General features: G+C 35.5%; 1 protein-coding gene across 1 annotated transcript in view; it reads right to left on the reverse strand.

Annotated features, from left to right (window-relative positions):
- The window catches only part of fam131ab (family with sequence similarity 131 member Ab), a gene marked incomplete at both ends in the record, with an annotated part of 15,346 nt that extends 646 nt beyond the window's left edge, over positions 1–14,700 (reverse strand). Inside the window, 3 exons of the mRNA XM_079823183.1 lie at positions 3,744–3,875; positions 11,504–11,686; positions 14,631–14,700. Coding sequence (XP_079679309.1) covers positions 3,744–3,875; positions 11,504–11,686; positions 14,631–14,700 — 385 coding nt within the window. The remainder of the gene's footprint in view (positions 1–3,743; positions 3,876–11,503; positions 11,687–14,630) is intronic.
- Positions 14,701–16,752: the final 2,052 nt, after the last annotated feature.

Genomic DNA, 16,752 nt, shown 5'->3' on the forward strand with positions numbered 1-16,752 from the left:
CTCATGTCGTTCGACACCCGTCAGACCTCCGTTCATCTTCAGAACACAAATGAAGATATTTTAGTGTAAATCTGATGACTCTGAAAGGCCTCCATTGGCTCAATGGCACGGTTCACTCTCAAGACCCTTAAAAGACACTAAAGACGTCGTTACAAAGTCCATCTCACTACAGTGGTTCTACAATAACTTTATGAATCGGCGAGAATAGTTTTTGTGCGCAAAAAACCCCTAAATAACGACTTATATAGTGATGATGATTTCAGAACACAGCCTCATGAAGCTTTGAAGCGTTATGAATCAGTGAGTCGAATCATGATTCGGATCGCGTGTCAAACTGCTGAAATTTGGCGATTCAAACTGCTGAATCGACTCACTGATTCATAACGCTTCGAAGCTTCATGAGGCCGTGTTTTGAAATCGTCATCACTATGTAAGTCGTTATTTAGGGTTTTTTTGCGCACAAAAACTATTGTCGCCGATTCATAAAGTTATTGTAGAACCACTGTAGTGAGATGGACTTTTTAACGACGTCTTTAGTGTCTTTTAAGGGTCTTGAGAGTGTAAAGTGCCATTGAGCCAATGGAGGCCTTTCAGAGCATCAGCTTTACACTAAAATATCTTCATTTGTGTCTGAAGATGAACGGAGGTCTGACGGGTGTCGAACGACATTAGGGTAAGTAATTAATGACAGAATTTTCATTTTTGGGTGAACTAACCCTTTAAGCCTGTTCACATGCTTGTCCTTTGGACAAGTAAATCTGTCATTCACTTGTCCGAGGAAAAAATTAGCTTGTCCGGAATTTTTTTTATTTTTTGTAAATATAATCTATTCTGAAGCAATATTCTCACCAGAGTTCAATCAGCTTTGACATATTTAAATATGCATATTTGTGATAATAAGACACTATAGGCTGTTACCAATGAAAAATGAAACATTACAACTGCATTAAATAATGTTATGAGATTATTTTAAATATTTTTGAATATACAAATAAGAAATGTTGGAAAGATGAAACTAAACCACCAGTAGGTGGCGGCAGGTGACCGTCTGAATGAGCGAGTCATTGAGTCGATTCAGTGAAACGTCTGATTCAATCAAGAATTAGGCGGTCGTTTACGAATAGGTCAATGAATCTTTGATTCAACCGATTCATTGAAAATGCTGAATCATTCAGTAACACACACTGATGCTGTGAGATGCGTTATGGTTCTGTTGTGATCTTAGTTTGGAACTATTTTCGCAGCTGAAATTGCATCTAAAATGTAAGTGACATTAAGTGAATTAATTGTTTATGGAACTGGCGTATGAAATCAGCGTAATTTTCAGTCGTGATGGTATTCAAGAAAACAACACTCTTGTTTGTGTGATGTTGCTTAACTGTATCATATGTTATAAATATAAAAACTCCACAATTTTTAACCGTGTATGTTAACAGAGTTTCTTTGTATGAGCGGCGCTCATTTCGTTTTTTTCCTCGAGAGGCTGCGCGAGCCTCAACAGCTCAACCTTGTTAACGTCAGTTCGTTTTATATTATTATCCACTATAGCTCTCCACTTACACTGAATGCAGAATCATTACTGCACTTTGGTGATTCCCTAGTTATTTTTTGTTTTGACGTTTTACTCAGGATACTTGTCCGTCAGGCAAGTGAAATAATTTTTCACTTGCCCCTTCAAAAAATCCACTTGTCCCGGACAAGCGTTAATGTCGAGCCCTGACTAACTGATGACGATATTTGGGTGAAGTAACCATAGATATACATAATAAAGGCTAGATGTCTCTAACGTCCTCACCGGCGGCCATCTTGTCACAGGCAAGCTTTCTGGCGGGCTCTGATGTAAGGCGAGTAATCTGAACACAAATACTCTTTTCTCGCTGAAATCTTGACGGATTTACAAACTACATCTCTGACGTTTATAACAAACCAAACCGTTTGAAAATCGGTAGGAAATTGAGCGAGTATTGGTTATTTAAAAAGTACGCGCACCATTAAAACACAATGTTACGAGTGAGTGAGCTGACTGGGACAAGATGGCCGCCAGGTGCGGACGTCGACCTCCATTGGCCAGCAGCGCGGTCAAGCCTTTATTATGTATATCTATAGGTCATCTGACCAATCAGAGCAGAGTAGACCAATCACAACAGACTGGGTCATCTCATAGATATACATAATAAAGGCTAGAAGTCTTACGGCGGAGTCTCTAACGTCATCACCGGCGGCCATCTTGTCACAGGCAAGCTTTCTGGCGGCCTCTGATTTAAGTGAGTGATCTGAACACAAATACTCATATCTCGCTGAAATCTTGACGGATTTACACATGGTTTGGTTTCTTACAAACGTTATTTGTATGCTTGAACAGATTATGAATAATTATTCATAAGTATGCAGTGTCATAACTACATCTCTGACGTTTATAACAAACCAAACCGTTTGAAAATCGGTAGTAAATTGAGCGAGTTATGGTTCTTTAAAAAGTACACGCACCATTAAAACACAATGTTACGAGTGAGCGAGCTGACTGTGACAAGATGGCCGCCAGGTGCGGACGTCGACCTCCATTGGCCAGCAGCGCGGTCAAGCCTTTATTATGTATATCTATAGGTCATCTGACCAATCAGAGTCAAGTCAAGTCAAGTCCAGCAGCGCGGACGAGACATCTAGCCTTTATTATGTATATCTATGGAAGTAACCCTTTAATTGGCACAGGAAACGTCTCAAACCGCGAACACAGTGTAAACCTGCAAAGTGTAGCTGTACAAAGAGACAAGCTGGATGTGGTACAACTTTATTCCCTTCACTGTCTGTCTCTCTGAGAGCAGCAGAACACATTAAACTTGCAGGAGAAATGAATGCTGGGATATCAAATAGCGCCAGAGAGAAAAAACTAAAGCGAGGGGGAGGAGGGGGAGATGTTTTCTGAATGAAAGTAGGGCACTGGGACAATAATGTCTGCGCGGCGTTTCTGCGTTTAGTTTGAGGGGGAGAGAAATTGGTCATCACCATTAGCCTTAATTTAAAAAACTAAACTCATGAATATTAATTAGATGCCATAACAATTCAATATAATCAGCACGTCCATTTACAATATTGAAGAGGTACTTTTTCTCACCTGGACTGGGCATGTTTTTGCTTTTGTTTATAACAAAAAAAGTGATATTTTTGTGCAACGGTAAGGACCTCTTCATACCAAAATGTAAATAATAAGCCCCATGCTGAGGTTAAAATGCAAATTCCCTCATGAACACTAGAGGGCGCAGCTCTGGATAATGGAGAAGAGGACGCAGGAGAAAAAAGTCTTACCAATAAAAACAAAAAATCTAGTAATTTTCATCATCAAAGGTCAGTAGCAAGACATTGGTAAATTAAATATAAAGGTAGATTATGCATAAAAATAGTTGTTTTATTTAAGGTTTAATTATTGGAGGTTTGCATAGTATTCTGATTTTGCATTTGACTGATTTTATTCATTTTGAGGAGTACAGAATCTTTATTGTGCAAGTGAGATAAATAAATGCTCACATTTAGTCTAGAACTACAATAACCATCATGTTCACACACACACACACACACACGCCTCTGCACTCAGATATTTTGTTGTAAATTTGAAAAGTAATGCGTTACTTTACTAGTTACCTGGAAAAAGTAATATTATTACGTAACTCAAGTTACTTGTAATGCGTTTCCCCCCAACACTGTTGAACACTGAGCCAGTCAGATTTTAGAGATGAACGTGTGTGTACCTGTGCTCTGTGTAACGGGCTCATTTGCAGGTAGAAAATCTTCATCGTAAGAATCATCGTTAGACTCGTCACCATCCACTGAAGACCAGGCACGAAGCTTCGCCTCCGCGATGGCAAACTGCTCCGCCACCCCTGATAAAAACACATACAATTCATGAAATTACATCATATTTAAGGTGGAATATGTCAACAAATCATGGCAGAGGCCGTGGAGACAGGATGATAGATTCTTCTTATTGGCTGCCGCATTTGATTGACAGGTCGTTTGAAGTGGAACACTGCCTAGATTTGAAATTGTTAATATGACATAATAATAGTGTCCTGAGTGAGACAGGAAGTGACAGGGAGCTCATATCACACACAGCTCTGTCCAGACATGCTCATGTGTGTGTGGTGATTGGATTATAGAGCTAATTAAAGCTCTCGCTGTGTCTCTGGTTTAATTGACAAGACTATATTTTAATCTCTTGCAGCATATCAGCGTACAATGAGAAACTGCAAAATATAGGATGATAAAGTAAAATAACAACAGTGCAAGCAGAGATATGAAATTAAAATATTAATTAAAAAGAAAAATAATTAATCTCAGGTGCAAAATATAATGAAGGAATAATCATTAAAATCTCAATAGGCATAAAAAATCGGAATATGTGCAAAGTAAAATAAATACAGTTCAATAAAAGCGAAATATAATGAAGCAAAATAACAATTATAATCTCAATAGGCACAAAATAAAAGTGCAAAATAAAAAAAAAGCTAAATATAATGAAGCAAAATAATAATTAAAATCTCAATAGGCATAAACTAAAATCTCAATATGTGCCAAATAAAATAAAATAAAGTTCAATAAAAGTGGAATGAAATAAAGCAAAATAACAATTATAATCTCAAAAATAACATAAAAATATAATAAAGCAAAATAGCAATAAAAATCTCAATAGGCACAAAATAAAATAAAAGCAAAATAATTAATTTTATTAAGTGCAAAATAATTAAAATCTTAATATGCGCAAAATAAAATAAAGTTCAATAAATGTGAAATAAAATAAAGCAAAATAACAATTATAATTTCAATAGGCACAAAATAAAAGAGCAAAATAATTAATTTTATTAGGTGCAAAATAACTAAAATCTCAATATGCGCCAAATAAAATAAAATAAAGTTCAATAAAAGTTAAATGAAATAAAGCAAAATAACAATTATAATCTCAAAAATAACATTAAAATATAATAAAGCAAAATAGCAATAACAATCTCAATAGGCGCAAAATAAAATAAAAATAATACATTTTATTAGGTGCAAAATAATACAAATCTTAATATGCGCAAAATAAAATAAAGTTCAACAAATGTGAAATAAAAAAAAATAAAAATCTCAATAGGCACAAAATAAAAAAGCAAAATAATTAAAATCTCAATAAAATAAAATAAAGTTCATTAAAAGTGACATAAAATAAAGCAAAACAACAATTACAATCTCAATGGCGCAGAGTGCCAGCAAAAATGCACAAGCAAAAAAAGAAAAGAAAGAATAACCCAGTCGACGAGCATTAAACCAGCACTAACAAGCATGAACCAGTATGGAAATTAACAATTAATGATGTAACAAAAAAGGAAATAAACTCAATTTCTACGGCACTGCAAAAATAATCAGAGTTTTAAAACCCTTCCCCCGTCTGTCATTGGTCAGTCAAACAGATGGCCCCGCCCCTAATGACATCGGTTGGGTCAGAGATCGACATGTTGGGCTTCTGAAACAAACAGATCAATGTTCTGAATATAGTTTGAGTCTCTCTCTCTCTCTCTCTCTCTCTCTCTCTCTCTCTCTCTCTCTCACATCTTTGCTTGTGTTAATTCAGAGATTCATCCTTCCATTCATCTTTCACCCTTTGCGGAGGCTTCGTCAGCAAACACACACACAGCAAGTTTTGTTGAGGTTTGGCAATTTTCCTAGAGTTCAATTTCACCCACCGCGTCACTGTGTGTGTGTGTATGTGTGTGTGTGTGTGTGTGTGTTTCTGCAGTGGACGTACAGTAAATGCACAAACACACACGCTGACAAGGACATATACACACACACACTCACACACGCACAAACAAAATGACACAAATACTTAGTCACTTTATGAAAAGGGAAATCCTACGACACTGACTGACACACACACACACACACACACACACACACACACACAGCGAGAGAGAGAGAAAGACAGAGAGAGAGCTGTGAATGAATTCCTCTCAGGTTCGCTCATAAATCGTCCTGCCGTTCCTGAGAAAAAAGCTTTGTCACACCAGAGAGCAACAAAGTAACCTTCAGAGAGACGAGCGGAGGAAAGACAGAATGACAGACGGGCTCCTGTCTAACCTCTTCCTCATCCTGGGAAAGTTGGGATGGGAATTGTGAGGAAGTAATGAATTGTTAAGGAAGCAGAATTAAGCACACTTAAACTGATAACTCGATTTGCTCGTGTGATGACTTCATTAGCTTGTTAACGGTCGCTATCCCAGTAGCAGGACACTTGGCTCGCTTTATTTATTGCTTCCCCCCCACTGTGTCTTCTTTATAAAGAGACCGAAGAGATCAAGAGTGATTTCTCCATTAATCACACTGGGTTGGGCGGTTTGAATGCAACAGAACGAGCGTTTATAGCGTCATGTGACTTCGGTGGTGTTCAGTCTCTCTCCTCTCATCATGTACATGCATGCATTTGCCAGATGTTTTCATTAAATGCAATGGATTTGATCAGTTCATGCATTCCCTGGGAAATCAAACCCATGACCTTGGAGTAACTAATGACGTGCTGTACTGTTAAAAAAAAAACATAAAAAAATTCTGAGAAAATAAAGTCACGATTCTGAGAAAATAAAGTCGTGATTCTGAGAAAATAAAGTCGTGATTCTGAGAAAATAAAGTCCCGATTCTGAGAAAATAAAGTCCCGATTCTGAGAAAATAAAGTCACAATTCTGAGAAAATAAAGTCACGATTCTGAGAAAATAAAGTCTAGATTCTGAGAAAATAAAGTCACAATTCTGAGAAAATAGTCACAATTCTGAGAAAATAGTCACAATTCTGAGAAAATAAAGTCTCGATTCTGAGAAAATAAAGTCACGATTCTGAGAAAATAAAGTCACGATTCTGAGAAAATGAAGTCTCGATTCTGAGAAAATAAAGTCACGATTCTGAGAAAATAAAGTCTCGATTCTGAGAAAATAAAGTCACAATTCTGAGAAAATAAAGTCACAATTCTGAGAAAATAAAGTCACGATTCTGAGAAAATAAAGTCACGATTCTGAGAAAATAAAGTCACGATTCTGAGAAAATAAAGTCGTGATTCTGAGAAAATAAAATCGTGATTCTGAGAAAATAAAGTTGTCATTCTGAGAAAATAAAGTCACAATTCTGAGAAAATAAAGTCGTGATTCTGAGAAAATAAAGTCACAATTCTGAGAAAATAAAGTCACAATTCTGAGAAAATAAAGTCACGATTCTGAGAAAATAAAGTCACGATTCTGAGAAAATAAAGTCACGATTCTGAGAAAATAAAGTCACGATTCTGAGAAAATAAAGTCACGATTCTGAGAAAATAAAGTCGTGATTCTGAGAAAATAAAGTCACAATTGTGAGAAAATAAAGTCACAATTCTGAGAAAATAAAGTCACGATTCTGAGAAAATAAAGTCACAATTCTGAGAAAATAAAGTCACAATTCTGAGAAAATAAAGTCACGATTCTGAGAAAATAAAGTCACGATTCTGAGAAAATAAAGTCACGATTCTGAGAAAATAAAGTCTCGATTCTGAGAAAATAAAGTCGTGATTCTGAGAAAATAAAGTCCCGATTCTGAGAAAATAAAGTCCCGATTCTGAGAAAATAAAGTCACGATTCTGAGAAAATAAAGTCTCGATTCTGAGAAAAAGTCTCAATTCTGAGAAAATAAAGTCTCGATTCTGAGAAAATAAAGTCACGATTCTGAGAAAATAAAGTCTCGATTCTGAGAAAATAAAGTCACAATTCTGAGAAAATAAAGTCACAATTCTGAGAAAAAGTTTTGATTCTGAGAAAATAAAGTCTCAATTCTGAGAAAATAAAGTCTCGATTCTGAGAAAATAAAGTCGTGATTCTGAGAAAATAAAAGTCTTGATTCAGAGAAAATAAAGTCCCGATTCTGAGAAAATAAAAGTCTCGATTCTGAGAAAATAAAGTCTCGATTCTGAGAAAATAAAGTCCCGATTCTGAGAAAATAAAAGTCTCGATTCAGAGAAAATAAAAGTCACAATTCTGAGAAAATAAAGTCACAATTCTGAGAAAATAAAGTCACAATTCTGAGAAAATAAAGTCTAGATTCTGAGAAAATAAAGTCACGATTCTGAGAAAATAAAGTCTAGATTCTGAGAAAATAAAGTCACAATTCTGAGAAAATAAAGTCACGATTCTGAGAAAATAAAGTCACAATTCTGAGAAAATAAAGTAGTGATTCTGAGAAAATAAAGTCACGATTCTGAGAAAATAAAGTCACGATTCTGAGAAAATAAAGTCTAGATTCTGAGAAAATAAAGTCGTGATTTCTGAGAAAGTCTCGATTCTGAGAAAATAAAGTCTCGATTCTGAGAAAATAAAGTCTCGATTCTGAGAAAATAAAGTCACAATTCTGAGAAAATAAAGTCTAGATTCTGAGAAAATAAAGTCACGATTCTGAGAAAATAAAGTCTAGATTCTGAGAAAATAAAGTCACGATTCTGAGAAAATAAAGTCACAATTCTGAGAAAATAAAGTCTCGATTCTGAGAAAATAAAGTCACAATTCTGAGAAAATAAAGTAGTGATTCTGAGAAAATAAAGTCACGATTCTGAGAAAATAAAGTCACGATTCTGAGAAAATAAAGTCTAGATTCTGAGAAAATAAAGTCGTGATTTCTGAGAAAGTCTCGATTCTGAGAAAATAAAGTCTCGATTCTGAGAAAATAAAGTCTCGATTCTGAGAAAATAAAGTCACAATTCTAAGAAAATAAAGTCCCGATTCTGAGAAAATAAAGTCACGATTCTGAGAAAATAAAGTCTAGATTCAGAGAAAATAAAGTCACAATTCTGAGAAAATAAAGTCTCGATTCAGAGAAAATAAAGTCTCAATTCTGAAAAAATAAAGTCTCGATTCTGAGAAAATAAAGTCGTGATTCTGAGAAAATAAAGTCTCGATTGTGAGAAAATAAAGTCACAATTCTGAGAAAATAAAGTCTCGATTCAGAGAAAATAAAGTCACAATTCTGAGAAAATAAAGTCTCGATTCAGAGAAAATAAAGTCTCAATTCTGAAAAAATAAAGTCTCGATTCTGAGAAAATAAAGTCGTGATTCTGAGAAAATAAAGTCTCGATTGTGAGAAAATAAAGTCACGATTCTGAGAAAATAAAGTCTCGATTCTGAGAAAAAGTCTCAATTCTGAGAAAATAAAGTCACGATTCTGAGAAAATAAAGTCTCGATTCTGAGAAAATAAAGTCACGATTCTGAGAAAATAAAGTCTCGATTCTGAGAAAATAAAGTCACAATTCTGAGAAAATAAAGTCTCGATTCTGAGAAAAAGTCTCAATTCTGAGAAAATAAAGTCCCGATTCTGAGAAAATAAAGTCCCGATTCTGAGAAAAAAAAGTCACGATTCTGAGAAAATAAAGTCTCGATTCTGAGAAAATAAAGTCCCGATTCTGAGAAAATAAAGTCTCGATTCTGAGAAAATAAAGTCTCGATTCTGAGAAAAAGTCTCAATTCTGAGAAAATAAAGTCCCGATTCTGAGAAAATAAAGTCCCGATTCTGAGAAAATAAAGTCTTGATTCTGAGAAAATAAAGTCTCGATTCTGAGAAAAAGTCTCAATTCTGAGAAAATAAAGTCTCGATTCTGAGAAAATAAAGTCACAATTCTGAGAAAATAAAGTCTAGATTCTGAGAAAATAAAGTCTCGATTCTGAGAAAATAAAGTCTAGATTCTGAGAAAATAAAGTCTCGATTCTGAGAAAATAAAGTCACAATTCTGAGAAAATAAAGTCTCGATTCTGAGAAAATAAAGTCACGATTCTGAGAAAATAAAGTCTCGATTCTGAGAAAATAAAGTCACAATTCTGAGAAAATAAAGTCACAATTCTGAGAAAAAGTTTTGATTCTGAGAAAATAAAGTCTCAATTCTGAGAAAATAAAGTCTCGATTCTGAGAAAATAAAGTCGTGATTCTGAGAAAATAAAAGTCTCGATTCAGAGAAAATAAAGTCCCGATTCTGAGAAAATAAAGTCACGATTCTGAGAAAATAAAAGTCTCGATTCTGAGAAAATAAAGTCACGATTCTGAGAAAATAAAAGTCTCGATTCAGAGAAAATAAAGTCCCGATTCTGAGAAAATAAAAGTCTCGATTCTGAGAAAATAAAGTCTCGATTCTGAGAAAATAAAGTCCCGATTCTGAGAAAATAAAAGTCTCGATTCAGAGAAAATAAAAGTCTCGATTCAGAGAAAATAAAGTCTCAATTCTGAGAAAATAAAGTCTCGATTCTGAGAAAATAAAGTCTCGATTCTGAGAAAATAAAGTCTCGATTCTGAGAAAAAGTCTCAATTCTGAGAAAATAAAGTCCCGATTCTGAGAAAATAAAGTCCCGATTCTGAGAAAATAAAGTCTTGATTCTGAGAAAATAAAGTCTCGATTCTGAGAAAAAGTCTCAATTCTGAGAAAATAAAGTCTCGATTCTGAGAAAATAAAGTCACAATTCTGAGAAAATAAAGTCTAGATTCTGAGAAAATAAAGTCTCGATTCTGAGAAAATAAAGTCTCGATTCTGAGAAAATAAAGTCTAGATTCTGAGAAAATAAAGTCACAATTCTGAGAAAATAAAGTCTAGATTCTGAGAAAATAAAGTCTCGATTCTGAGAAAATAAAGTCACAATTCTGAGAAAATAAAGTCTCGATTCTGAGAAAATAAAGTCACGTTTCTGAGAAAATAAAGTCTCGATTCTGAGAAAATAAAGTCACAATTCTGAGAAAATAAAGTCACAATTCTGAGAAAATAAAGTCACAATTCTGAGAAAAAGTTTTGATTCTGAGAAAATAAAGTCTCAATTCTGAGAAAATAAAGTCTCGATTCTGAGAAAATAAAGTCGTGATTCTGAGAAAATAAAAGTCTCGATTCAGAGAAAATAAAGTCCCGATTCTGAGAAAATAAAAGTCTCGATTCTGAGAAAATAAAGTCTCGATTCTGAGAAAATAAAGTCCCGATTCTGAGAAAATAAAAGTCTCGATTCAGAGAAAATAAAAGTCTCGATTCAGAGAAAATAAAGTCTCAATTCTGAGAAAATAAAGTCTCGATTCTGAGAAAATAAAGTCCCGATTCTGAGAAAATAAAGTCTCGATTCAGAGAAAATAAAGTCCCGATTCTGAGAAAATAAAGTCATGATTCTGAGAAAATAAAGTCTCGATTCTGAGAAAATAAAGTCACAATTCTGAAAAAATAAAGTTGAGATTTTACATATGATATTGCTTGTTTCTGCTTCTTCTTCGCATGTGTTTTGACCAGGAGATTCTGTACTCTTTCAGAAGATGTGTAATAGCGCCTGCTACAGTATAACAATGAAACATGGAAGGCTGGAAATTTCCATCAATGATGGGGAAAGAGTTAATATGTGGCCTTGTTAGGAGATGATCAATTATGGTGATGTGTAACGTTTATACCGTGACGTGCCTAAAACAGTGGATCTGATTAAATAAGGACTGGTTGTGTGGAGGTCACTGACCGGCAGCGAATCGCGCCTCCTGCTCGCCCTCGGACAGGTGAGAGTATGACGTGAGGTGGGACTCCAGGGCGCTGGGCGTGTCGGTGGGTTTACACCAGCCCTTCCACTCGATCAGGTGGGCCACGCGCCCCTGAGCCATCGCCGTGGGCTTCGTCACATGATCTTTGACCACCTGCGAGATACCTGCACACAGACGCAGGGGTCAGCGACCCCAATGCTGCATAATACATGAGGACTAATCCAGGTGTCATGGTGTCAGTCAGTAACACACAAAGGACTCGTCACGTGCAATGAAAAGCACGTGTGTGTGTTTACCGTGAAGATCTCTTGTATCTAAAGTGTGTGTGTGTGTGTGTGAGAGAGTCAGGTTTGGTGATCTTTGTGGAGACCAATTGACCTACATTATGAGAACAATACAGCATCTCAATGTGTCCGAATTGAGACGCTTCATTATCAAATCTATTGTTATTTTCTATTATTGCTGTAACCTTTGTTACACTCCCATTAATCAGCATTAAATTACTGTTAACTATTGACAAGGTGCAACGCCTACAACAGCAGCTTAAATGAACTAAACAGTAATGTTAACCAATATTCAAATACCTGTTTAGTTTGTTTTAAGCAGCTGTTGTAGGTGATGCATCTTGCTAAAATCATGTTAATAGTTTACGTAGGAATTTAATGCTGGTTAATGTTAACCAATAGGGTCATTCTGTGTCAAATCAACCAAATTTCTGAAACTTCCCCGGCTCAAATCTTTGATTTTGTTCATATTTTTTCATACATAAATAGTGATGAAAGCCAAAATATTAAATGTCACAGATGTATATTGACGGAGTTATCCACTGTTTTGTAGAGAGAGGGGTCAAAATGTCAATTTTCACCTGAGATTTGGAGCCAAATTAGAGGGGTGTAAAAATGACTTTAGAAACATGGCAGCTTCATTATTTTAGTTTCACACAGAGATTGGTAGATCTATAAGTGAAATCTGTTGACTTTATCAATCTGTCTTGCATTATATGCCAATGGTGACTGCTCAAAAATGGGAAAAAAGCACTTCTTGTGTTGTTTGCCCCAAGTTTGCAGGCCTGTAACTCAAGGAGTATTAAAGATATCTTAATATCCTTTTAGATTCTGGTTCTGAACAAACTTTTCTTTTGGTATCTCCATTTTAAATGCCCCCGATGGTTCAATTCCAGAGATATGGAGATCTTAATGTGGCTCATTGAGTAAACTGGTAAAGTTCAGTGGCAAAAAAAACAAATGTGGGTCACTTTGCACACAGCTGAAGAGATATATCTGAAGAACAAATGTTGAAACTAGAAATGTATCACCCCAATACTGAAACTTAATATCCTTCGAGATTCTCATTCTTAATAAATGTTTCTTTTGGAAACTTACATTTTAAGGTACTATATGGTTCATGTCCAAATTGTTGAATTTTACCCACTTTCAATGGTCAAGAACCAAATTTAGGTAACTTTTTAAAAAAAGCTGACAGCTATTGTGTTTAAAGAAGAATATCTGAAGAACAAATAACACTTAAACTAGAAATGTATCTTGTTTCCCTCTATCAAAAGAATCGAATACAACACACCTCTGTGAGTGCCAAAAACAAACATTTTTCCAAAGTTTACATGTCTTTAATTCAAGAATTGTTAAAGATATCTTGATGCCATTTTAGATTCTTGTTCTTATGAAACTTTTCTTTAGTTATCTTCATTTTTAAGACCCTACATGGTTCAGTCCCATAGATATAGGGATGTCAATGAGGTAATGTAGTTACGACTGCGTATTTGAACTCTTGGTGGCTTCAGAAGCTGTTAAAATGAACAAAATCCCATCTTCCAAATATCCCTAAAACTGATTAAAATTTGATTCTTATGAATACGTTTGAGAGCAAGTTAATGTGCCTCAACTTAACTATTTTCAGTGGATTTTAAGTACTCAAGAGAGTTATGTTTTATGCAATTCTTTTGTAGTATCAGCTGTGTGCAAAGTGAACCACATTTGGTTTTCGATCACTGAAAATGGGTAAAATTCAACAATTTGAACATGGAGCTGCTTTGAGATCCCCATATCTATAGGACCGAACTATATAGGGCCTTGAAAATTACGATTTCAAAAGGAAAGTTTATCAAGAACGAGAATCTAGAAGGATATTAAGATATATTGAATACTTTCAGAGTTACACGCATGCAAACTTAGGAAAAACAATAGTTCTGGCACTCAGACAGGTATGTTCTATGTAATTGAGCTGATAGAAAAACACGAGATACATTTCTAGTTTCAACATTATTTGTCCTTCAGATATTCATCTTTAAAAGAAAAGAAAAGAAAAAAAATCAGCTGTGTGCAAAGGGAACCACGTTTGGTTTTTGACCACAATGTGTACAATTGAGCAGTTTACTCAATGAGCCACATTAAGATCTCCATATCTCTGGAATTGAACCATAGAGGGCCTTTAAAATGAAAAAACCAAAAGAAAAGTTTGTTAAGAACCAGAATCTAAAAGGATATTAAGAGATCTTTAATATTTCTTGAGTTACAGGCATGCAAACATGAGACAAGAAACACATGAAGTGCTTTTTCCCATTTTTGAACAGTCAGCGTTGGCATATAATGAAACACAGATTGATTAAGTCAACAGATTTCACTAATAGATCTACCAATCTCTGTGTGAAACTAAAATAATGAAGCTGCCATCTTTCTAAAGTCATTTTTACCCTCCTCTAGTTTGGCTCCAAATCACAGGTGAAAATTGTCATTTTGATCCCCCTCTCTACAAAACAGTGCATAACTCTATCAATATACATCTGTGACATTTAATATTTTGGCTTACATCACTATTCATGTTTGTCTTTCTGCAGAACAAATATTAACAAAATCAAAAATTTGAGCCGGGAACCTCTGGTTGAGTTAAATATTGTTTTCATAAGGTCAAAGAAAGTTGTTTTTAGAGACAGAGCAAATTAACCACATTTCATTGACAGACAAGCATTTTTTTTAAATCACACATTAATTCACTACATATGTATTTAAATATGGTTTGGGTGTAGGATCACAATAATTGTCATTGGAATGGATTAAAGAGCCGTGATCTGTGTGTGTGTGTGTGTGTGTTTACCGTGAAGTGAAGATCTCGCCAGCGCTGCGATCTCGTGAATGGTGAGAGCTCGTCTGGATTTGGGTAACATGTCGTTGCTGTCCTCAACATTTACCTGAGAGAAGACGACAAAACACGGAGTTAAAAAAAGCTTCAAAGAACAGTTTCATTTTTATCACAACAAGTAAGTAAGTAAATGTTATTTATAAAGCACATTTAAACATAGCAGAACTATCCAAAGTGCTGAACAGAGTAATTATAAAAGGAAATAGAAATATAAAATAGAATAGAAACAAAGTGAAGCTAGACCAAACAAACAATCGGACAGAAGTATAGTAATATTAAAATGCCAAAGAAAATAGATACGTTTTCAGTTTTGATTTAAAAATATTAATGGAAGGTGCAAGGCAGATGTCCGGGGGCTGAGTTTGGAAATGACCCGCAGTTGGTAAAAACTATTCTTAACAACAGAATTAATTTGTTTGGTTAAACATAATTCTGAATCCAAGATAAAACCAAGGTTCCTAACCTGGGATGAAACTGACGGGAAATGATTTCCCAACTCCTTAATAACACAACTCCTTAATTTTGGCGGACCAAAAACAATTGTTTCAGTTTTGTCATTATTAAGTTGAAGAAAATTATTCGATAACCATTCCTTGAATGTCCCTGATACAATCTAACAAAGGTTGAATGGAATCTCCAGCTTTCAATGGAAGGTACAGCTGTGTATCATCAGCGTAAAAATGAAATAAAACATTGTGCTCCTTAATAATATCCCCCAGAGGACGCATGTATAAGTTAAAAAGAAGTGGACCCAAAATAGATCCCTGAGGTACTCCACTAATAATTGGGGTAGAAGATGAAGAAAACTTACCTAACTCTACGGAAAAAGACCTGTCTTTAAGGTATGAACTAAACCACTGTAAATCTGTCCCCTTGATACCGAATAAACGCCAAATAAGAACATCATGGTCAACAGTATCAAAGGCAGCCGTAAGATCAAAACAGCATTTTTACCAGCATCAACTGCAAGCAAAAATGTCATTGAACACCTTCAGTAAGGCCGACTGTGCTATGATGGGAGGTAAAACCAGATTGAACGGGTTCTAATAACTTGGTTGCATTTAAAACAAAACAAATTTCTTCTGCATTTCTCATCTTGTCTAATAAAGGTTTTGCTAAGGTGGTGCTACTGCAATGCTCAAGTCAGTGTGATCTGGTCTGTAGATGTGCGTCTGTGGGATTTTTGCAGACTAATATTGCAAAATTCTGTCTGGAAGTGAGAATCCCTCAAGAGCGAAGCTGCCTTTCTTCAGCTCCCATGAGACTGTACAGGTGACGGTGTGTGTGTGTGTGTAAGGTCATGTGTTTCTGTGTTGAGTCGTTCGTGTCTTTATCATCCGCGGGGACTCGCCGTCGGCACGTGCACCTGCCGTGTTTAAGCCCTCCTGAGCGGTATGAGGTTAAACACATTAGCGAGAAACGTCATGGCAAAGTTAATGGAGCAGGTGGCAAAATAACAACGGATACATATTGAAATAGAAAGCACGCGAGCGCCGTCCCCGAGAGCTCTCGAGATACGCGCAGATCATTCCCTACATGAGCTGGAGGTAATAACACCATTACAGTCTGCTGCCGTTCACACACACACACACACACACACTCCTGCAGACCGTCGCCTACTGCCCTACTGAACGCCGGCCTGAGATCCAGTCCCTGAAGAGCTCAAGCCCAGGAAAACAGCGCAGATTCAATGAACTCCGCACAGCAGCCGCCTTTGAAGACATCTTTAGCCATTTTACAGTCGGTAAACAATGACATCAACCGCAGCCCAAACACACACTGGAGAATAGAAGAGACGACGATAGAATAGAATAGACAAAGACAGAAAAGAATAAATGAGAATGGATGAAGATAGACTAGAATAGACAAAGATAGACTAGAATAGACTAAGATAGAATAGAATCAGCAAAGATAGAATAGAATAGATGAGAATGGATGAAGATAGACTAGAATAGACAAAGATAGAATAGAATAGAATAGAATAGATAAAAAATAACAGAATAGATGAAGATAGAGTAGAATAGACGAAGATAGAATAGAATCAGCAAAGATAGAATAGAATAGAATAGAATAGAAT

Source organism: Gobio gobio (assembly GCF_949357685.1).
Source record: "Gobio gobio genome assembly, chromosome: 8".
In the NCBI taxonomy this organism is placed as follows: domain Eukaryota; kingdom Metazoa; phylum Chordata; class Actinopteri; order Cypriniformes; family Gobionidae; genus Gobio; species Gobio gobio.